Source organism: Haliotis rufescens, unplaced genomic scaffold (genome assembly GCF_023055435.1).
Source record: "Haliotis rufescens isolate VD_foot unplaced genomic scaffold, xgHalRufe1.0.p SCAF_16, whole genome shotgun sequence".
Lineage (NCBI taxonomy): Eukaryota > Metazoa > Mollusca > Gastropoda > Lepetellida > Haliotidae > Haliotis > Haliotis rufescens.
The window spans coordinates 5060299-5085263 of NW_025963846.1; the positions used below are offsets into that span (position 1 = coordinate 5060299).

At 40.8% G+C, this 24965-nt stretch overlaps 1 protein-coding gene across 1 annotated transcript; it reads left to right on the forward strand.

The window, feature by feature from the left end:
• Nucleotides 1-5322: 5322 nt before the first annotated feature.
• LOC124144236 (multiple epidermal growth factor-like domains protein 10) lies at nucleotides 5323-23023 on the forward strand. Its single transcript, XM_046513542.2, has 11 exons — nucleotides 5323-5559; nucleotides 7800-8255; nucleotides 10536-10673; nucleotides 10951-11082; nucleotides 11497-11631; nucleotides 13882-14016; nucleotides 14817-14954; nucleotides 17314-17451; nucleotides 20356-20442; nucleotides 21425-21497; nucleotides 22475-23023. Exons 1-11 carry the CDS (start codon nucleotides 5409-5411, stop codon nucleotides 22638-22640), a joined length of 1749 nt encoding a protein of 582 aa, XP_046369498.2. The 5' UTR covers nucleotides 5323-5408; the 3' UTR covers nucleotides 22641-23023.
• The last annotated feature ends 1942 nt before the right edge of the window (nucleotides 23024-24965 follow it).

Here is a 24965-nt window from a genome sequence, read left to right on the forward strand (position 1 = left end):
AGCACGGGGAGAAACTATCAGGTCAAATCTGTCCGATAAAGCAAGCTAGACAGCGAGACAGCTGTAGCCATGTGCATTCCAAAAGCGACATTACCAAATTCTTTTTGCATTAAGCTTGAAGAAAAGTGCCGGACCTGGAAGGTATACGTCTTCATCAACAACACAGATCATACCTAATCAGAGTAAAATAATACAAGCTGTATGGTACATATCAAAATACTGAATATTTGACGTGAACTTGGATTTGACCAAACAATTACAAACGTTCTCATAACGTTACTAGGCTGAAACAGTCGCCGAAACACTGCAAACGTAGCGTCTAAAACACAAGGGGCGGTCGGGTAGCCTAGTGGTTAAAGCGTTCGCTCGTCACGCCGAAGACCCGGGCTCGATTCCCGACATGGGTACAATGTGTGAAGCCCATTTCTGGTGTCCCCCGCCGTGATATTGCTGGAATATTGCTAAAAGCGGCGTAAAACCATACTCACTCACTCACTCACTCACTCTAAAACACAACTTTGGAAACTCGTATCTTTCTCCCGGCAGTTTAGATGTGTTTTTTGGTGTGAAAAGGTTGATAGTTTCACAGTAATTCTAAAAGCGAGGAGAAGTCACATGTTCACAACAACAACGAAATAGCAGATTCTTATTTTAAAAATTGAAACCAATCTCTTTGTTAGATGTTTTGTATAAAACTAATCTGTACTTGTACAGCTACCTTTGCGTAAATTATCCAGACGAGCGGGTATGATGTATCCTGTGTGTGACACCATCATTTTCCAGATGGTCTTTCTGTAACCACGGTAACACATGCAATAACATATCCGGGGTGCCCAGTACTGTATCAGAAGTGTCACGCCATACCGGCAGCTCCTTGCAGCCTTATCTCGCATGTACACTCGCTGTACTACGAGATAGGTGCTGTGTGGAGCTTGATGTTGACGGAGTCCGCACATTCCAAAATAGATTAAGTTTATTTCAGTCGTACCTGAATCTGTTTAATGCCTGTGTTAGCTCAAGACTTTATTTCGTTTTTATCCTGGTTTTATCTCTAGCTGCTCATTTATTCAATTAATCTCACACTTTCTTACAGATGCTTTGATATGTTTAGAATTACTTTGCGGGGAGGAATGGCTGACTCACTTATATTTTCAGAGCTACCAGCTGGGCATGTTCTACGGGCAGGGCGGGCGGTGGTGCACGGGCCTTAGCCTTGCCCCAAGGCTGTACTTAAAGAAAAGTCCATGGATGTGTAGTAATTCTATCGTCCTAAAAGGCAAGTCTAGATACGTGGACAGTATGGACCCCAGTCTCTAATGGGGACAACTTGTTCTTATTATTTACTTATAAACCTATTCATGCATTGGGATCTCTATTAAGTAAGAGAGTTCTTTCTATAGGCATTAAAACCTATTGTGAGGTTTTACTTTCAAAGTTAAACTCGTTAAGAGGTTTTACTTTCAAAGTAAAACCTATTATGAGGTTTTTATTTTCGTTTGGCAGGTTTTACTTCGAATGTAAAACCTCAAATCCCAGGTTTAACCAAGTAACTGAAAAAATGACAAGTAGCAATTCAAAATTTTAATTCAATTAAAATTGAATGTCAGGTGTACAGTTCCGCGTGGACATTTAAAAGCGACATCACTTCAGAGTCTCTGGTGAAAGGACAGCAAGGTTTCAAAACACATGCTTTTAAACAAGCGCTTATCAATGCTGCACAATTTGCACGTGCAGTAACTGCTAGCCGCTACGTCACAACTACCTCTATGTAACGGTTGGATTGTTTAAAGTCGAAAATCTTATAGAGCAAAAAACACCTTTAAAATTTGCGAATTTTCGTTTTGAAAGGTTTAAAAGAAGTGGAATATTGCAACACAAACATTTAGAAACCGAAGATTTCACTTTCATTTAAAAGTAAGTATTTTAGTTGTGTTTTGTTGTTGACACATCCAAGTGCTCTTGGACGCCTGGCAAGTCAGCGAATTTCACGTGCAAGTTATGATATCACGTCTTCAAGGAAGCGCTATAATGAAGCGCCTCATTTATAGATGCTCGTTATAACATTTAATCAATTAAGACGGTTTATAAGTATGGAAAAACACTCTCCCTCGGTTTTGGTAGACAGAGCATGCCCTCTCCCCTGGGCATGCTCTGTCTACCAAAACCTCGTAAGCGTGTTTTCTCCAATACATAATCTAGAACATATGATTAAAACTAATAATTGCCTGAGAGATTTGTGCACAGTGTCCGACACTCAGAAGTGTAAACTGAGAGCATTAAGGGCCTGCACATTTAAAAAAAATGTAGGCCCAGGGGAAAAACTGTAGGCCCAAACATTTTAGGGAGACATACTCTTGCAATATAAATTACAAAACACAACCAGTCAACCAGAAGCTTTTACTGCCATCACACCGAGTTCCTAGAGATGATAGATGAAGCCTAGATTTATCCAGGAAATTATCAGCTTGTAAAGCATCTTTGCGACTACATGCCATATTTCATTTGAGAGGTCTAATCGTACTGTTTATAACTATGAACGTAATGTTTATCACATTATTTGAATAATGCATTTATGACTTCATTAAGTTCGTTTTAAATAAAAAAATAAGCTAACACGTCATAATGTCCAACTTAGGCAAGTTAGGAAGAGAAAATAAGAGGCCATTTTCGGCAATTTTATTTTTTATTTTTTTTATGGTTAAAGTAATGGAGAAATGATGATAAAAAGAATTTTAAGTACGAACTATCATCAAATATTTCCTGATAACAGTGGCTTTCCACTCAGGGACATGAGTAAATACCTCCGTTTTCGAAGCTTTGTGTAACTAACACGTGCGAACATTCGTTCGCTCTGAACATCAATAACATTACAGTAAACTCGCCAGGAGTAAATTGGATAGAAATTGATTTCAAATGACGCATTGCTCGTAATCGAATATAAGAATCGTGATTGGTCAAAATCAAGCACATGACCAAAGGTAGCCCATCAAGTTGAGCAATAGATACCGTCCTCGTGTATGATATATTTAGAAAGAAAGTCTTGGTTAGATCGTGTTACTTTAAACGTTTTAAGCAGTAAATCGCGATCTATGTTTAACACATGGAACTTCGTGGACATATCGTGCTAAGCTACGACCTGTGACGAAGATTTCTCATGCATATATTTTGGTATTGGCATTTTGGTGTCCGAGCTTAAAAAATCGAGGCGACAAATGCCGCTTTGCCATTTGACTTACATTACACGATCGCCCGAAAAGATTGAAATATTAACTTAGTAGCTTAGATGTAATATAAGTTTGATAATTTTTATAAATATTTTTTTTTCATCTTATTTATTACTTTATTTACGCTTTGCATGAAACGTCTTATATTGCTCTTTGACATGTTCGATATGGACCCGTATTCTCAGATTATATTTTTTCGGTAACATTGCGGGAAATAGTTCATAATGTCAAAATAATTTCGGACGTTTTGAAAAGTGACTGATTTAATAAATGAACCATATGACAGGTAGGTTCATGAAAATATATATTATTTTGGCGTAGCTCCGGTGTGGCCGGTACACTGGCCTACGGCGTTAAAAAAGTTAACGAGCGGCGTATTTTAAATCTGGACCCTGTTTCACCAAGCAATCTCAATGTTGTGATTCATTTACCATGTTTACAGCTTAAACTAAACTGCAGGCCGTAAGGGCCTGCTGAAATTTAAAACCATCAGCCCGAGAGCAAATCTGTCGGCCACGGGCCTCCAGGGCGACGTCTATTTCGAACACTGCTTGTGCAAGTCTACAGGGCCTGGAGTGCAAGGGTTACAGGCGAAAGGTCGGTGAGCCCATCTGGGCAGACCCTGTGATGTAAAGCACTATAGCAATGTGGCTTTTACAACATTTACATGTCGGCATTTTGCGGGATTGCACTTACACCAAACTCCATTGGTCACGATTGTTTATGTGATTTGTACAAGAAAGGGTCATACAGGTATGTACCTGTAAACCTGTACTGTCAAACTATACGTGATGACAATATACGTGCCTGCGTGCTTCTGTGCGCGTGAGTTTGTTGTGTTTGACATGTGTCAAGGGACTGTATATGTCGGGTATGTGTCATGAAAACACATGATACACCTGACATGTGTCAGAAGTGATCTAATCGGAAGTTGTGTTGTTCTCGCGTGCGGCAGGTGTTACGTGTATTGCTTGTGGCTGAGTAATGGGTATATAAATAGATACACATATCACAACCTGTAGAAAACAACGAAGTATATATTTAACATGTTCTGCTGTTATTGTCACAAATCATCATGAACAGGTGAATGACGGAATATATATAAATTAATTTCAATATTTGGCAACGTAATGGATCGAGTTGTCTTGGTGACTTGGTTGAGTGTACGTCATCGCATACCAATGGATTTGTTCACAATATCGATCACTGGATTATTTCGCCCAGCAAATATTTCTCACTACTGATATGAACTTGCCTAACAAATTGATCGTCCTCCCAACTCTACATACAACAAAGACAAATAAGAAGCATGATGTTGGATTTCTTTTTAATTTAGAGATAAACAAGAAAGCTACCTCAACTTCCGCTTTGCTGTACATATCAAATTGTGAATGCAATTAAGAATACATTTTCCCAGTTACTTGTTGAGTAGGTCAGTGAATGTTGTTTATTGCCACAGTCAGTTATATTCTATCTTTATCACTATGACACGTACAAATCTAGACAGGGCCAAGCAAACCAGTGATTGAAAAAAGCAGCGACCCTCGCCATGAGGTGCCAGAATAAGCAATCAGCCAATTTCAAGTCATCGTACCTGACCTGCGATACTCTTTGGACGGGGAACTTGTGTATACAACATCAAAAATAATATAATTCCAAAATTAGCAAATATTTTTAGAAAGAGTTGGGGGTGGTCTTCTACACCCCATAGAATACATTTGATTTACCACGAAATGATTTCCTCTACCGATTATATAGTCCTATACAGCGCTAATTCAACACAGCAGTTCATGAGAACCAAAAAACCCACAAAAGCTAAAACGGCATTCAGGTATTTACTACCTAACACGGTGAAGCTGTCAAACGACGTGATCGGAAACACTACTTGACATAAGCCATTAGTTAGCATCACAAAGGAAACAATAGTGAGTCCCGAGCCATAGACCAGTACTTACAATTCGAGTAGAACAGCGAGGCATGGTGAAGTACATACAGTACTGGTCATCAACTTCTAGCACGGATTCTGAACACAGCCTGCTATACCCGTGTCCAGACAGGCGACACAAATACTCAGGACCAGTCGAAACACTCCAGTATACGTGCAGTGTTTCACTCACGTGGTAAGACGATGCTATCACGTGGAAGTCAAGCCTTCATTTGACCTGCTGGCATTAGAAACAGTCGATGGTCCATGCATTATTGAAAACTAGTTTCAAATATCATCTACACTGTTGTAAAGCAGGAAAACGCCGCGGGAGCATGTCGTCGGTGTGTGTGTCGTCGGTGGCCACGTATGTCGTCGTCATTGACATTCTTTTGCTGCACTTACATGCAGGTGAGTTAGCAACTGTCGGGTACTAACCACGACGCGAACTGTTGGGTACTAACCACGACGTGAACTGTTGGGTACTAACCTCAGGGTGAGCTACAGAACATTTACAATTAGGGCCAGATCAAAATGTCAGAGGGCGGTCGGGTCGCCTAGTGGTTAAAGCGTTCGCTCGTCACGCCGAAGACCTGGGTTCGATTCCCGACATGGGTACAATGTGTGAAGCCCATTTGTGGTATCCCCCGCCGTGACATTGCTGGAATATTGCTAAAAGCGGCGTAAAACCATACTCACTCACTCAAAATGTCAGAAACAAGACAGGATATAAGCTTGACGACAGTGTTGATCGTAACGGTAGGTGGTGTTCCTGCTTTTGGTCATATCTGAATAATTATGAAAAATTATATACTTGTCTGTTTGTTTGTTGTTAAAATTAAGGCCGCCATAATCCAGCTATAAGATGGCGGTGTGTATATAATCGAGTGTGGACCAGACCATACAGTGATTGATATCAATATATAAGTCACATGTGTGCATTATACGCATGTGTATATTGTATAATATATATATTGTGCACTTGTACTTGTGAATTGTACATTTAATTATGTGTTACGTAATAAACATGAAGTCTTTTTTCTTATTTTAAAACAAAAGTCAAGTCTCTGTATTTATTAAACATTATTTTTTTCCATAAACGTCATACGGAATATACCAGGTTTAGACAAGCTCTTTGTTTCACATAGATGTAATATTATTCTTGTTAAAACTATTTAAGTAGTAAAATAATATAATAATCAAAAATAGTGCCGAATGGTGGTTGCAGAGTGCATCGTTCAGAGAGTGATCAATGATATTAAATATTATCTTCGTGCAATGCGCCGAAACATGACTATCTCGTGCAAATGTCATCTAACGGCATGTTCTAGACTAACGTCAAGTCTCTGAAATGAAACATATTTTACAGAAAAAAACGTTGTTAAGTTATAGTTATAAAATATAATGAAAAGGAGCCCAGACTTTTCGTCATTTTCAGATACTGCAGTAATCTAGACTTGCCAAACATTATAGATTAGCGTGGGCTGTATTGGATATATTTGTTCCATGGTCTGTGTGACAGACTAGGTGTGTTCCGGTGTTTTAATTACACTGAAATGTGCTTTACATTGACCCCGAGGAAAGCAAGTATAGAGTAGGTGCAAAGCGGGTGTTTGTGCCATTTATACTGGACACATGGGCATTTGATATCAGCAAGCAAGCAAGTGAGCGCGAATTTGGCGTTACGTCGTCTGATCGGTATTTCAATTATACCACGCCGTATCAGCTTGATGTGGGAGGAAAACCCGAAGGCATGTTATATCAGACTGAATACCTAATATAAGTTTTGGTTATTGGTGGCCTATAGCCCGTGTTTTAATCTGTATGATTGATATGCCCACATGTGTTTGATGTAATGTGTTTTTAAATATAACTTTGCATAAATGACTCACTTGTGCATATATAAACTTGGTCTCGTCGCTATATGGCTGGGATAATGCCGATGCGACGTTAAATTTTAACTCACTCACTCACTCACTCACTCACCCACTCACCTAATATCAGCTTTAACTTTAACCTACTCTTATTGCCTTCTTTTAAACCTCTTTTAACGTGGCGAGATAGAACAGAGGAGCCGTAAAGCGTGATCGTAGTCATGGTTAAGGGGCAATCTCATTAAAATCAGATCTTAGTTCTCGCTACGCTATACAAAGATCTGAAGACATCCCATTACGGGTCACGTCAGACCGACCTTGCGCGAACTTTGACCGAACAATGGAATGATCAATCAGAAGGCAGCTTTCTCGTGCTTTGCGGCACTAATTTCAAATTGGCGACTACGCTTCGAAACATATTTTGACATATTTTCCATTACAAATTTGAAACCTGGACAAAAGAACATTATGGAATGGCTAATAGATGGGCTAGATTGTATGGGTTCAGTCGTTAAACCCGTAACTATCGTTCGGAATAAAGTTGCATGATAAGAAATAACATTTCGACTGTCACTTTCATATTCTGGTAAGCGACGCTCTGATTGGTCGGATGAAAGGTCGTTCTGACGTGACCCCTAATGGGATGTCTTCAGACCTTTGTTTAGCAGTAGCGAGAACTAAGGTCTGATTTAATGCGATTGGGTTAAGGGGTAGAAATAAAGGTAGAAGTGAAAATATGAAGTTTTTCCTTGACTGCATTGAACTTCTGAGTTTCAGCTCGCCTGGTTACCACCACGACGGACGGAAGGGCAAAGTTTGTTCTCGGCAACGATTACGGCGTCCCCGTCGGCGGCCACACATCCTTGACCTTCCAAGTGAAGTCTTGTGGCAACGTGTACGTCCTGTTGACGGAGAGAATCAAGGTGGCGTCCAGGAAAGGGAACTATTACTTCATATCGCTCGGTGTCACCGACTCGCACCGAATCTCCGGCATCATCGAGGGTTGTTATTCCTGCAATACGTTCCACAACTACAAGCTTAAGACGGTGTTGAACTGCACACAGTACAACACGTTCTGGGTGGCGTGGGATGGACAGGGGTCAGTCAGCATTGGGATGAAGGGGGACCAGAGAACAAAACCCCTGCTGCAGTTTAAGGGAAAGAAAAAGTATCCGATCAACTTTTTCCAGGTCACATCCTACAACTTTACTGCCGAGTTCAAGTTCCATCTTCGTAAGTACAACTAATTCTCTTGAGTAGATCTAAACTGTGGTGTCACTTCCACCTTCGTAAGTACAACCACTTCTTGAGTAGATCTTAACTGTGGCGTCACTTCCACCTTCGTAAGAAAAACCACTTCTTGAGTAGATCTTAACTGTGGCGTCACTTCCACCTTCGTAAGTACAACCTCTTCTTGAGTAGATCTTAACTGTGGCGTCACTTCCACCTTCGTAAGTACAACCTCTTCTTGAGTAGATCTTAACTGTGGCGTCACTTCCACCTTCGTAAGTACAACCACTTCTTGAGTACAACATAACTGTTACGTCACTTCCACCTTCGTAAGAACATCTTAACTGTGGCGTCACTTCCACCTTCGTAAGTACATCTTAACTGTGGCGTCACTTCCACCTTCGTAAGTACAACCACTTCTTGAGTACATCTTAACTGTGGCGTCACTTCCACCTTCGTAAGTACATCTTAACTGTGGTGTCACTTCCACCTTCGTAAGTACAACCACATTATGAGTATATCTTAACTACCGAGTCAAACTCACCTTCGTACGTATTAAACCTCAAATGAGTATATCTAACCATCGAAATTTGCAAATACATGTAGTACATCTTCGTAACTGTCACTTCCCGATAAGTGTAAGAAAGATCTTCTAGATAACGGTACATTAAGGTGTCAACTTAAAAAAACAGATTCTCTTAACCTCCGGTTGAGGTTTTTTTTTCGTAGGCACCAGTTTGCTAATATGGTACTCCATCTTCTATCATTCAGAGCATCTCCAGTCCATTATGATAAAAACGTGGACTCACTTGCCACTATAGCCTTGTTTCAAGTGAACCACCACACACACCCTCTCCAATGGTTTGGATTGATGCTCATGATGTCAATCACTGGATTGTCTGGTCCAGACTCGATTATTTACAGACCGCCGTCATATAGCTGGAATATTGCTGAGTGCGGCGTTAAACAACAAACCAACCAACCAACACAAACTCCCTTATCTATCACTAACTCAGCACAGCATTTAACCCGCTCAGTGGTGTATTTTTACTCGCTATGTGTTCAGCGTCATGTCACTCAAACCGAATTAAACGGAGTCATGGTTGCGTATTGGTCCAGGTGTATCTATCACAAAAGAATGGAGATATCATCCCCTGGATCTATGAGGATAATGGGAATCCGGAAATGTGGAACGTATGTTTCCATGTTACGAGTGCTTCCAGTGGAGTCGGTTTCGATCCGACCTGATCATATATACCTTAATGAGGAGTTAGAAAGTGAGTGAGTGAGTGAGTGAGTTGGGTTTAACGCCGCTTTTAACAGTAGTCCAGTTATATCACGGCGTGTCAGCTTAATGTGGGAGGAAAGCCCGAAGTGATGCAGGTCTCAGACGTTTACCACTTCGGTGAAACCCACGAGCACGGGTATGGTGCTGACAAACCTAGAAACATAATCAGGGCGAACCGGGATTCGAACCCACAATCATAGGTTTCTGGGGGCACCTTAGACAACTGGGCCCCCCGTGCCCCCAGGAGTTAGAAAGGGCACCATATATGGGTACATTGTGGATAGTTGGGGTTAGAATTGCATTATATTTGTGAACATTGGAGACTGTCGGGGATAGAAAGGACATCATATGTGGGAACATTGTGGACAGTCGGGATGTGGGAGGAAATCATTTGTGGGAACAGCGTGGACAGTCGGGATGTGGGAGGAAATCATTTGTGGGAACAGCGTGGACAGTCGGGACGTGGGAGGAAATCATTTGTGGGAACAGCTGTGGACAGTCGGTCTGTGGTTGAAATCATTTGTGGGAACAGCTGTGAACAGTTGGTTTGTGGTGGAAATCATTTGTGGGAACAGCGTGGACAGTCGGGATGTGGGAGGAAATCATTTGTGGGAACAGCTGTGGACAGTCGGTTTGTGGTGGAAATCTTTAGTGAGAACAGCTGTGGACAGTCGGTTTGTGGTGGAAATCATTTGTGGAAACAGCGTGGACAGTCGGTTTGTTGTGGACATCATTTGTGGAAACAGCGTGGACAGTCGGTTTGTGTTTGAAATCATTTGTGGAAACAGCGTGGACAGTCGGTTTGTGGTGGAAATCATTTGTGGAAACAGCGTGGACAGTCGGTTTGTTGTGGACATCATTTGTGGAAACAGCGTTGACAGTCGGTTTGTGGTAGAAATCTTTTGTGGAAACAGTGAAGACAGTCGGGATTATAAAGGATAGCTTGCTCGGGACATTTATGTGGACACAATTTCAACCCTACTTTTGTTTTGCAGCCTGCGGTGGAGGCACGTATGGCGACAACTGCACCTCGGTGTGTGGTCACTGCAGATTCGGGCTATCATGTGACCCGGACAGTGGAGAATGCCCGCACGGATGCCAAACTGGCTGGGCCGGTCCACTCTGTGTCAAGGGTGAGATAGGTTCTTTTACAAGCACATGCAGCCAATCATACGTTCATGCTCGTCTTAGTAAACATCACAGTAAAAGTACACACGTAAATGCCGAAACACAAATGTACCAAAACATGTGAATGAGTTACTTTTTACGCCGCTTTAAGCTATATTCCAGCAATATCACGTTGGGGGCTGCACACATTGTACCCAAGTGGGGAATCGAACCGTGTCATCGGCGTGGCGAGCGAAGTCTTCAATCAATAGGCCATCTGAGTGATATTTAACTTCTTCCCAGAGTGCAGTAACAACACATACGGAGCGGAGTGTACTCCCTGTGGACGATGTCGTGAAAGGTGTGACGTGGACACGGGACGCTGCCCCCAGAGTATATGCCAGTCTGGCTGGGTCGGCGACAGGTGTGACAGAGGTGAGGGAGATGTCGGGCAGAGAATACAGTTACACCATTCCACTGCTACTGAGTAAGAAATGCCATTTTGCTCTGACAGTAATTTCACGATGTGTTGTTAATGTTAGAGCATAGAATCTACGCCAATCTTCGTACTAAGATCTCTAGGAACTGGTTATTTATACATTGTGTAACTATGGTTATGGGGTGTTGCTCTCCGCCTTACTAATCGAGTGCGAAATCAGCATAAACTAGAAGCGCTCGTAAAATACCAAAGTGTCGGTTATTCGAAACCAGCGGTATTTGTTTGCGTTCTTTAATCTCTACTACGTAGTGGCAGCTTATCTATGGTATATGCGTTGAAGCTTCACGGATGAGTGAATGTCTGTATTGTACTTCTACCTTTGATGACCAAGATACGGCATGTTGTTTCAGAGTGCGTTCAAGGAACCTACGGCCCGTACTGTACACCCTGTGGTCAGTGCCGGAAAGGGGACACCTGCAACGTCGGGACTGGACACTGTCCAAACAGGTGCGAGGAAAGGTGGACAGGAGAAAGGTGTGATATAGGTAAGTGGGAACGAAAGTCCAGTAAAAATATTAAAAAATTAAGCCTCACTCACTCACTCATCGACACCATTGTACTTGCTTGTCGACTAATAAACGCCGTATGTGTTTGACATACATTGTGTAATAAACACCATCAACTAAACTATCTCAACACTAGCACAGTACATGTGCCTATCTCCAGACGTAAAACAACTACCCTGATATACACCCTGAACAATCTCTCCCATCAGTGGGGGCGGTCGGGTAGCCTAGTGGTTAAAGCGTTCGCTCGTCACGCCGAAGACCCGGGTTCCACCCCGACATGGGTACAATGTGTGAAGCCCATTTCTGGTGTCCCCCGCCGTGATATTGCTGGAATATTGCTAAAAGCGGCGTAAAACCATACTCACTCACTCACTCACTCACTCTCCCATCAGTGGACCCGTAAAGATCCGGGTCTTTCAGCAACCCATGCTTGTCTTGATCGGATGGTCAGACTCGCTGACTTGGTTGATGCATGTCATCGTATCCCAAATGCGTAGATCGATGTTAATGATTTCAATCACTGGATTGTCTGGTCCAGACCGCCGTCATATAGATGGATTAGTGCTGAGTGCGACGTTATACAACAAAACAAATCAGTAAAAGGCTCCACAAGATCAATAAATAGTAATGTGTAGTTTAACACAAAGTTCTAGGTTTAAACTTAAAAGGCAAATGAATTATACAAAAGAAAAGTAAAAGGTCCCAGAATTAATGTACGGAAAGTGCACTCAGGCACGTCTAGAACATTGTCACTGTCTCAGTTCCTGAATCCAGAACAGTGTTGGAAGCTGGTAGGAATTGTTTCCAAATTGTTTCCAGCTATATGACGGCGGTCTGTAAAATAATCGAGTCTGGACCAGACAATTGACATGATTGACATCATGAGTTTCGATCCACGCAATTGTGATGGGAGTAGGATTGTGCATTCACGGTAACCTTGAATGTTTTGATACACTTCCTGAAGCTAAATTGTATGACTGTAGTGACCTTTTCTTCCCTTGCGACATGGGACTGTCTACGAATACATAAATAGTTAGTGTATGTCTCTCTACGTTTTCGAAGCCTTCTACAGGCGCGTTATAAACAGTATAAATGAGAGACCTCATGAGCATCGATCCACGAAATTTGGATCGATGACATGTATCAACCAAGTCAGCGAGCCTGACCACCCGATCCCGTTAGTCGCCTTTTACGACAAGCATAGTCGCCTTTTACGGCGAGTATGGGTTGCTGAAGACCTATTCTACCCCGGAATCTTCACGGGTCTTCCAAATAGGTATCCAAACCGCTCAGGCAATTAGATTAGAAACAACTCAGGTCGAAAAAGGCCTCGAATCTCCCACTTGTCGATATTATAGACAGCTAGCCTTCTGGAAACAACCAAGTTCATGTGTACAACAAGGGCAGATAACTCTTATTCTAGTACAAAAACATTCTGCTTCTAAGTTTGGCAATTGCTATTTGACGCCTGAAAATGTATTAACACCAGCCAACTAAATGCTCTAGGGATATGACATAGGACAAACTGTGCTTGAGGTTTATTGATGCATTTTTAGTTACAGTTTTGGGCCCCAAGATCATGTAACGCTCCGTATCAGGGGCAGTTTTAGATTTTGTCATTTGGAAAATCTGACGTAATTTAGATAGGCTCTCAAATGGCTTAAACAGATTTAGTTCTATGATTTTAAAATCATTTCAACATTCTATCATGTTGGTCTACTGCTTTTTGATTGAACGAGTATTCCATGCTTCAGAAATAAAAGTGTCTATGTTTTCATCCATGTCATGAAGCAAAGGTTATTCTTCTGTCTTTTCTCTTCTTTTTCCTATCATTAATTCCCATGTGCAATGTATACGTGTTTCCAAATGAATATTACTTATACTGACGTCTCCTTTATGTTATCTGAACGATTTCGTGATGGTTGTTTGCAATATGATACTTTGTGATTCTTATAAAGTTAAGTCAATGTGCTGGGTGCACATGGGCCTTCTGTTGGCCCACGACGCCCTTAAACCATAACACCTAATATTCTGGAAAGTTCAAACCGCTGTTCACTGCGATTCAAATCTGGCCACGACAGCACTTGATTTTTCTACCAGCAGCTCAATCATGTGCTGTCACTGATAATTACTATAAATATATTTACAACCGTTTCTACCACCACTAAAATTAATGACACATAATGACACTACCCTCATCTACACCTTGAACAATCTCTCCTGCAGAATGTCCCCCCAACACTTACGGGGAGAACTGCACGAGGTGCGGCCACTGCATGGGTGTGGAGGATTGTGACCCAGAAACCGGACAGTGCCCATCGGGATGTGACCCGGGCTGGTCAGGTCCCATGTGCAACACAGGTCAGTATTTCAAAGTTGCAACGGTAAACGCATCAAGTATGAAATGTCCATTAAAGGGGAAGTGTACACGCAAAAATCACTTTCTTTCTTTTTCTAAACAAAACGCAATTTTAGAATTAGTTAGTATCTGTGTTTGAAAATATACACTCATTTCTTTCACAGTGAAAGTAGGAAGATCACAATAGTGTGAAAATGATATGCCTTTATGAGGCCTTCGTTTTTCGAGGTAAACAGGCCTGAGTTATCCCCCTTAGATTATGACGTAATTGGTGCCAATTCAACTGGGTCCCTGTCTATTCTCAACGCAAAAGATATCAAGTACCAGTTTGCGGTAAAACAACATGGCCTACGACACACTCCGGCGCAGTGGTGACTCAGCATAACACTATGCTTGCTGGCATCTGAGACGCAAGAATCACACACTGTACCGGTACCCACACCACGTGAAGCGGCTCTAAAAAAGCATGATGACGTCATAATGTTTATCAATTGGCACCAATGACGTCATATTGCAAGGGGCATAAGCCATGGTGTTTTTGTTATGGAAATAGAACAGTCACTTAGTTTTTAGTTTGAAATAGTTTTAATGCGAAAAATATGTTAATTAATTGTGATATTTTTATATTTTTTTCTATGACACTTCTAGGTTAACACTTTTAATGTGGAAAAAGTACAAGGAAAATAGGTTCATTTCCGTGTGAACTTGCCCTTTAACCTGTTGGGACCCTAAATGTTATCTTTCAAATTACTGACTGTACATATAATAACACTATATGCTCGGTATTAACTGTATTTTGCAGAATGCAAGTCACTAACTTATGGTCCCAACTGTGACTCCAAGTGTGGCCAATGTCTTGCCGCAGGCCAATGCGACAAAGTGACTGGTGACTGCCCTTCCGGGTGTAATGTCGGGTGGCTGGGATCGAGATGCAATTTGAGTAAGTAGCCTTTCTTACGGGTGGAATATTATATGTAATACGATGGTTTCCCACCTGTTGGTACAACTACAGGTAGTTTTATGTAGGGTTGGTGTGGTAGCCTAGTGGTTAAAGCTTCGACTCGTCAGGCCTAAGACACTGCTGGTGCGATTCCTCAGTTAAAACTCACTACCCTAATCACTACACTTTTTTAAAACTTTTTTATTGTTCCCAGAGTTGTAAATTGATACAGTATTCCCTCAAAGACTTATTTCGGATTGCATAGAATGACACAATACACTCTTTAAAAAATTAAAGGGCTGGAAACAAACTTGTCCTATTTCAAACCAAAACGGTTGCAACACACAATCAGACTCAAACATGGCATGTATCAACAGGGAGTTATGAATCAAATGCTGAAAATAAAGGTGACCATTTTTTGTTAAAGTTATTTTTGTCATCCTTTTTTACAGCAATAAATTTCTCGATTGAATATATGTTTTTATATAGTTTCAAAAGTATATCCAATTTCGGTTTGATTCCTTTAATTCCACTTACACGAATATGCCTTTTTCCCAATAAAACTACATGATTGATTAAAGTATTAGAGTAGTTAGAACCAAACCAAATAAGATTTTTGTCAATTTAATTTTTTGTGAAAGATAACTGTTAAGCCAAAGTTCGACATCATTCCAAAATTGTTTAGTTTCATTCTACTCCCAAAAAGACATGGCTGACGTCCTCATTGACAACATTACAAAAGCTACAAACACTGCTGTCCACAGGATTCATTGTTAATAGTTCCTTCTTTGTGTAGAAAATTCCATGTAGAAATCTGTATTGAAAATCTAAAAGTTTTACACCCTTCAGTTTATATCTGTAAACAGTAAATATCGTTTTCCAATTAAAATCACAGTGAAAAATTGATTGCCATTTATCACAAACTTTAAGATTATCTTCATTTGATATTAATTTATCATGAACGATTCTAGCGCCTTTTACAGGCTTCGTCAGATCACTTTAGCAACTGTTTATATACAAAATCTGTAAAGTTATTTTTCTTGTTTTCTTGATTGTTGTTTTCCATGATTCTTGTATATTGAAGATTACATATCTATAGTCTAATATTGTACCTTTTATCTTATATTTTAGTTTCAGTTCTTCAAATGACATCAGTCCGTTTTCATTACATATATGTTTAATTGAGTCTAATCACCTCACTTGTCACACCCCGATCGTATTCCCGGTCAGAATAGATCCCCACTATTTTATGTTAGTAACAGCCGACTTAAATGGGGATCGTTGTTCGTCTTCCCCGGTTTGCGTGGCATTATTAACTGGCTGCGTGGACCCTGGGCCTTGTTATATAAAGTTCAAGAAGCGATCACAGAGCTCCAGATAAGCTGCGTATCTGCGTAAAATACGCATCAGAAATGCAGAAATACGCAGTAAAATAAAATCCAAGCGTATCAAATACGCAACGAACATTACAGATAGGCTACAAAACTACAAAAACTTGTGCGTATCATCAAAATATTGTGAAGTAACCCTGTGTATTCGTTTAGCAAATCAGCAACTTATTTTGAAATTATATACGGGCATTCCGTCAACCTTGCCAAACTCCACGATGACAGTTACATCATGATCATTTGCCATCACACTTTCTTGTGGAAGTATCGTGGTATTTTTGAGTCCTATAAAGCTCTCGAACCCACACGACACCAGTTTGCAGGGACTAGATGAATAGTGTTTTTAATATTTAACTTAAATACCCACATGTGTAAAAACTAGTGGGTAACAGAAATTTGAATACCCAGATAGAATTACTGATACCCAATGATTTTAAAATGCATGGGTAAAATACCCACAACACCAAAAGCTTATCTGGAGCTCTGTGATGATCACTACGTACGCAAGTTAAAGTATTGGAGTTACGATCTCCTTAGCACTAAGGTCGCTTTGTAATGCTTGTCTTAAGAGGCGACTAACGGGATCGGGTGGTCGGCTCGCTGATTGGTTGATGCATGTCATCGTATCCCAATTGCGTGCATCGATGCTCATGATGTCAATCACTGGATTGTCTGGTCCAGACTCAAATATGTTTCAGACCGCCGTCATATAGCTGGAATATTGCTGAGTGCGGCGTTAAACAACAAATAATCAAACAAACAAGATCGCTTTGTGGAACGGGGCCATTGCTGACTGCGGTGTTGACAACATTACCTCACTCACTTGGTACATATACAATTATACACATAACGTTGTCTGTCTGTGTCCTAGGGTGCCCTGGCCTGACGCACGGACGAGACTGACATAACGTTCACTCACTCACCTGCTGCATGTACAATTAAACACATAACGTTGTCTGTCTGTGTCCTAGGGTGCCCTGGCCTGACGTACGGACAGGACTGCCAGTACAGGTGCGGGCACTGCGCCAAAGGATCCAAGTGTCACCCCGCCTCTGGCGCATGTGCAGACGGTTGCGAAGACGGCTGGCTGGGTCATGACTGTATTCGGCGTAAGTGTAACCCCCCCACCCCCCTCGAGTCCGAGTCTACCCTGATGATCACTGGCTTGATTGTGGCATGGTCCAATCCACTATGATCCCAATAATGTCTCTCTATTTCACTCTCAACACAATGTTGCCACGTTTCCTGCGTGATGGTGTCTATTGATTGTTGAACCAGTTTCTGTACATCCCGAAGTTTGAATGTTGTATTTTATTAGACTTTATAATATCATACAGAACAGGTTTCGTTGCTTATTGTGGATTCGGTATTGCTTTGTGTGTCAACCATTCTATCATATCGCCCTTCCTACTGTTAGACGTTGGGTCTTTTGTGTTAGGTACCTGAACGCCCTGATATGGAGCATTGTCCATGACAACCAGACTCTTGGGGGGGGGGGGGGGGGGGGGGGGGGGGCAATACCGGTACCAGTTGAGTTTTAACCCATTCTAGGAATACCGCTCCGTTCAATTCGGTATGATAGTCTCGGTTGTCCTTGGATTTTGCCTTGAAGACCAGCGAACAGCCTGGTAGGAATCCCTGACTCTTGCAGCCAGCATGGAGCACAATAAGCCGCTCACCCTTGCCAAGTGGCAATTTCCTGGCACAGAAATCAGAAGAGGAGCTAGGGAACCATTGTGTTCCTGTGGTATGGGAAGCGTTTACCCACGTTTCGTCCAAGTATACGGGCTCATAACCCTCGTAACGTTTTTCTCGTATTGTGCGTAAGAAATGGTTCCTTAGTCGAACAATATCAGACCTCTCGCATAATGCATGTCTATTTTCGGAGCCTACTTTTTTGTAACGGAAACCAAATTGGTGTAGCAATTTCCATAACTGATATTTTGAAATGGTCAAAGAATGATTTGTCTCGGAGAGAGACATAGATATTTTGTTTATACAGAGTCTTAATGGCGTTTCTAACCATCTCCTGTGGAAATGAATCGACTTTAAAACATCGCTTGGGTTTTGAGATGGTCCCCTCAGGTGTGTCACTGCAGGTTGAATCAGTACACTTTTTTAACATAGTTTTTAACTTCCCTTCTGTTATCCAAACTGCACGTGCAGTTCGTAAACGATACTTTTTTTAAGCATATTGTGGTCTACCACTTTCACATTCTTTTTTAAAAAAATTGAAGACGTTGCAAATAATTGACTTCGCGTCGAGTGATGTTCTCATTGTCTCAGGTATAGCAATCACGCATCTATGGTTTGCTCAGCAAGCCTTACGTCACTTTCGCACATGAAACTCGCCCACCTGGCTGTTCTATGAGCGACTGGTCCTCCCTTGTATGGGATGGCGAAAAATGTCAACAATATGATGATCGTTTGTTAAACAATTTTTTTATTCAAGTGTCCAAAATTATGAGACAAACCATCAGAGTTGGTCTGTCCAATTCATGTCGCTTGGCACATTTTGGTTTTGTTGCAATTATTAGATTTTGAGTTAGTGAGCAATTCATCGGTCTCAGTTGGAATCAAACGGACTGTATATAGGAACTCAAAATTAACCAGTTGAGGCCATGGCTCCCCTATGTGCGATAACAGGAGTTACGTCCCTTGTCACAACGTGAACGCGAAAGCTCGAAGAATTTATTTCAACTACATGTATTATAATATGTTTTAATATAAAATTAAGTGTCCTTAAACATCTTTGATAAAACTCGTAATGCAACAAAGCAGTAAATCAAATGATTTAATATTTATTTATAGGTTTTGTTGATATGTTTGCATGTGTGCTTATAAAGTAACCGTGTTTCTGCCCCTTCTATTTACTTACTTCATCAATTAGGAAACGAAAGACGATCATTATTGGCAAAGGCATATGAGTTTTTATTATATTGGACATTGATACATAAAAAGAACTGATGTCTGATATTTGATTTATTTATTTTGAAATTTCTCAACGGGTTTGTCCTGAAACACAGCATTCTAAATGAACGCACTTGTGCGAGCGGTTTCACACTGGTTTGCGCGAGCTGGACGGGTCATTTCAATTCCGCACGTGCAGCACGAATTATTCTTGTCATAACGTGAATCTCGACGCTTAATCTGTCAATTCCGTATATTTTTTAATATATTCAAATGTGTAGGATGAGGAAGAGCCGTTTCAGGAATCTAATAATGATTTATCCGAGATTTCCCCAGTGGCCGAGTTGGTAGCGTGAAGTAAGAAATGTCGTGTGATGTGCGGGTTTGGGCCCCAAATACAGGGATAATGTTGAGTGTGTTTTTTGTCTTACGTAATACACGTGCGTCTTCGCCAATTGAAATCCTTATTTGCATCTTGACGTTTCTTTCTTTCGATGTACTCGTGGACTAATGATGAAATCATTGAAAATATGCCTAGAATTTGTAGGGAGTTACACGAGAGAACATTTCACATTGCAGCTTCATGGGCAAAAATGAGTTTGGTTTAGATACTTCCAAATTGTTAATGAATATTGTTCTGTATTGAATTATGATGTTTTACTATGTAGTGTATCGTTGTGCCTTGAAACTCCGTGTGCAAAACAGTGTTTTATATGAAACTTTTCATTGCATATCCACATCTATCACTGAAACTTGTGTATAGTACTTTCTGGAAGTTAGATTAGGATTATTCGTTTTTTGGAAAAATGTTCTATCTCCATGTCACCAGATGCTTATTTTGATAATACTAAGCATTTAAGAATAAAACTATATTTAAAAATAAGCTTCTGATATCCAAACTAAAATATTGTTCAAATTACAGGTTCTTTCGTACTTTCATTCCTTCGTGACCAACTCGTGTTATTCTGGGACAAGCCGAGTCTTCTTGCAGGTTACGGAAAGGGACGAGTGGTGACGAATGACTTTCATTATTAAATGATAACACTTCAACTTCCACAGCCACTATCTCAGAGCTGACCATCTCAGTTTAATTTGTTTTTCAGCCGATGTGCCCAACCAAATAAGAATTTCGACAGAAAATACTCCTGCTGAGGTGGATGACCAGTATGTCCCGGGGTCACTCCGAGTCGGTACGTGGCACTAACGATTCAGTCAACACTTGTTTGTTTGTTGTTTAACGCCGCAATTAGGTATATGACGTCGGTCTGTAAATAATCGAATCGGGACCAGACAATCCAGTGATTGACATCATGAGCATCGATCCATGCAATTGGAATACGATGACATGAATCATCTACGTCAGCGAGGCTGACGTCCGATCCCGTTGATCGCCTAGGCCTCTTACGACATGCATAGTTGCCATTTACAGCAAGCATGGGTTTCTGGAGACCTATTCTAACCCGGATCTTCACGAGTGGATTCAGTGACACGCACGATCGCAGACACTTGTATAACAACGTATTTATTTCAAATACATGTGTTTTAAACGTCCGTTGCCTATATACACGATGTTTGATGTGTATATGTATCAATACGTTTAACTGATTTGGCATATATGTGTATTCATGAAACGGGTTTCGGTCAGATATATTTCTCACTAAATTAGTTTGAAAACAAAAGATTATCATTATTGGCAAAAGCAATGTAATAATTCACCACTATCTTTCCTTTTACATCCGATGGAATCTGTTTCGGTGGAAAATTGAGATAAGTGGTCATTATTCTGAAGTTTTATATCATAATTAGATATTATATAATTACATTATTTATTTGATACGTAAAAATGTGTGTGATGATTGTGTTAGTGGCTTTAATAAGCTCCAAAACTTTGATCACACTTCAGTGATGGGCTGGACGGGGGTAACCTGGCTTAGAATTACTTGATTGTCTGGTCAAGTCTCGATTAATTACAATCCGTCGTCATACACAACAGCTGGAAAATGCTGAGTGCGGCGTAAAACGACAAAAAACAAGAAGCATAAAACACCAATTTGTATAAAAGCTGTAGAGTGTAAACGATACGGGAGGATGGGAGATTTCCCTTTCCGACTGCACACAAATAAGAATTTGGAATTTTACGCTTTTTCACTTGATGCTAACTTTAATTCACAGACACAATTGCCGCAATAATCCTCGGAATATGCATCGCCTTGTTGATGGGAGTTATTTTCACGCTGTTGTGGAGGTACGTATTCCACACCTGCACCATCTTGGTGTCAATGTGTTCGTATCACCTGTTTCGTCTTGAGGAGGTAAGACTGTATTGGCAAAAGAAAAGAGGTGTGCGCGTTATAAAGCCACAGTTTTCAGGCTAAAGGTTCACGCTTCAGGTTACGTTTGCTACCAACTATTTTTGTTCGACCTGTTTTATCCCTGTACAGTCTATTTATACAAAGTAATATATCATCTTGTTCATCCTAGGATGACGTGGGGGAGTTGGGATGGGGCGGGGCGGGGCGGGGGGGGGGGGGGGGGGGGGGAGGGTAGAGTGACAGAAACATATGATAGTGGGTTCGGATCCCTGTTCCCCTTGATTATGTTTCTTGTTTGCTTGTTTGTTTGTTGTTTTACGCCGCACTCAGCAATATACCAGCTATATGACGGCGGTCTGTAAATACAGTTCTGGACCAGAAAATCCAGTGATTGACATCATGAGATTATGTCTCTAGGTATGTCACCATACCCGTGCTCTTGGGTTTCACCAAAGTGGTAAACGTCAAAGACCTTCATCACTTCGGGCTCTCCTTCCGCATCAAGCTGACACGCCGTGATATAACTGGAATACTGTTAAAAGCGGCATTAAACCCAACTCACTCACTCATTCTTCGGATTAAGGCGCCTGACTGTTAAATTATGCTTGTTTGGTTTCTTATGCATTCAATTTGTTAAATTTTGACTGAACAATTTTGTCAACACCGCGTGACCACATCAATTACAAGTATAAGGTACTGTGGTGTAGAACAAAAGTTAAAGCGTCCCTTTATGACGTCATAGATCCGGGTTCCATTCGCCAGATGGGTACAATATGTAAAGCCCATTCTTGTTGCCCCCGTCGTGATTATGCTGGAGTAATGTTAAAGACGGCGTAAAATCATTCATTCAGTAAGCCTGTGAATGTTTTAGTAGCCACAAATGAAGATGGGTACATGTATTTCTGTTTAGACGTGCCGTGACTCGCCATGAAAGCAAATATCGAGCCAACTACAACAACCGCTGCGACTCCAAGCCTGTTCAGCTCGACATTCCAGCTAGCCACGATGAATCGACATCGAGCGCTTTCACTAACGCTGGATACCTCAATATTTCAGACACCACTCCTCAAATGTAATGATGACGATTAATTGTTTGGACTGTGTACAGCTGTTTCAGTGGTGTAGGTGACGCCGTCTATATGAAAACGACACAAACATTTCCATCATCATAAGAAATCTCCACTAAAAGTCCATTGTACGATTCCGACTGTCTCATAAGCATATGTGTAATAAATCACTATCAAATAGGGATGATACCAGTGCACAGGTGAGTTATGTAGGTGATGCAGAGATCGTGGGTTCGATTCCCGGATTCGCCCTGATCATGATAACTGGTTTGCCAGCACCATACCTATGCTCGTGTGTTTCACCATTGTGATAATCGTCTGAGACCTGCATCACGTCGGGCTTTCCTCCGACATTAAGCGGGGCGGACGGGTAGCCTAGTCCGGCTTAAAGCGTTCGCTCGTCACGCCGAAGACCCGGGCTCGATTCCCGACATGGGTACAATGTGTGAAACCCATTTCTGGTGTCCCCCGCCGTGACATTGCTGGAATATTGCTAAAAGCGGCGTAAAACCATACTCACTCACTCATTCCGACATAAATGAAATATTGTTATATCGTTAGAATTTTAATTTACAATTTTTATATTGTTATTTTTTTAGATGTATACAAATATTTGTATTAGAAGTCCCGTCTTTCGACCAAAAAATAGTGTATTTTAAATCTTCAAAGCAAATACATTTCAAAGAAACATCACATTATCATAATTAAGGACGTGATCACAGTTACTGTTGCCTTTGAGTAAGTAGTGTGTTACATGAACATGTTCTAGTCGTATGGAGTGCAGGTATATCAAAGAAGCCTGATTACATTCACAGTGAAGATGTGGATAAAACAATTATCATTTCATGATGTATTATATCCTTTTTTTATATATATTAGTAAATATCATATACTGATTTGTAACACACTAAGTCTGACCTATAATGTGTCCATATTTGTGTATTTTGCATGGTATTTCGTGAACAGAGAAAAAGATGGACCTCCGCCATGCAGGAGGTTCACATCAAAAGATTGGGTTAGAAATTGTTTCGGTAGTTCAAGGGGGCGGTCGGATATTGCTGGAATATTGCTAAAAGCGGCGTAAAACCATTCTCACTCACTCGTTAGTTCAAAGCCCATGCTCTGATTACCTTTGCGAGAGTTAACATTAAGTACCACATTTGAGGCAAGGAAACTCTCTGTGCCATCAGTATAACGGTAAATAAAGTTTTACTGTTTTCCAAAAGCTTGCGCTCCGTTATGTTTAGTTACTGATGTCTTTCACTTGAAAAATGATACTTGTGACCAAATAAAGCAGGATAAAGATATTAAAAAATTTCAAAGGTTTTGAAACACGATATTTGTTTGTTTGTTTGTTGTTTAACGCAGCACTCAGCAATATTCCTGCTATATGACGGCGGTCTGTAAATAATCGAATTTGGACCAGACAATCCAGTGATTGACATCATGAGCATCAATCCACGCAATTGGGATACGATGACATCCATCAACCAAGTCAGCGAGCCTGACCACCTGATCCCGTTAGTCGCCTAGCATGCCGGTAATGGTCCATGTGTCCACAAAAGTCCGTGACATGTCACCTTGTATCTCCATCGCTATGTCATAAAACCCGTGGCCAACATCCCCAATGTTATATCGTGTCAACCATTATATAAGGAAATCTCATTATCCTAAATATTAACCCTCGGGGCCGTATTAAGCGACAATCTTCAATCTTCTATTCAGAATATTAGTTGTAACTTTTAAGGCCAATTGTGTTGTTTTATCTGTGTGGTTTTAGCTTAAAATTGATACGTTAGGATTGGAATAAATATTTATCATGTCATATGATACCTGTACAGAAACCATTTTGTGTTCAGCTGTCCAACATCAAGGCACTGTAGCTCACCAGGATATGCAGTACATAAAAAAAGACAGCCATTTAAAAGAGTTTCTGTAAGTACTCATATTCAAACACATATTTTAAGTACTGATAAAAACTGATAAATATGAAACTACATTGCAATATTGTTTCCGAAGCTGTAACAAAAACATTTCATCAAGTAAATTATATATTTTGTAGATTTCATAACATTTCAACCTCATTATGGAAATAGACATTGAATATTGTTATACCTATTCTGAGTAAAATACAAACTTGGTTTTGCTAAATTGTCTGCGGACCCGTGAAGATCCTGGTTAGAATACGTCATCAGCAGACCATGCTTGTGGAAAAGGCAAACAAGGGATCTGCTGGTCAGGCTCATGACTTGATTGATGCACGTCATAGTATCCCAATCGCGTAGATCGATGATCATGATGGCATTCACTGGACAGTCTGGTCCAGATTGGATT

What these genes read in the sequence shown, in the direction of transcription:
- LOC124144236 (XM_046513542.2), top strand. Translation starts at nt 5,409, where the DNA reads ATGGTCCATGCATTATTGAAAACTAGTTTCAAATATCATCTACACTGT. An exon ending in CGAGTTCAAGTTCCATCTTC is followed by an intron (nt 8,256 to 10,535) that starts GTAAGTACAACT and finishes TTTGTTTTGCAG; the next exon opens with CCTGCGGTGGAGGCACGTAT. An exon ending in CCCGGGGTCACTCCGAGTCG is followed by an intron (nt 20,443 to 21,424) that starts GTACGTGGCACT and finishes TTTAATTCACAG; the next exon opens with ACACAATTGCCGCAATAATC.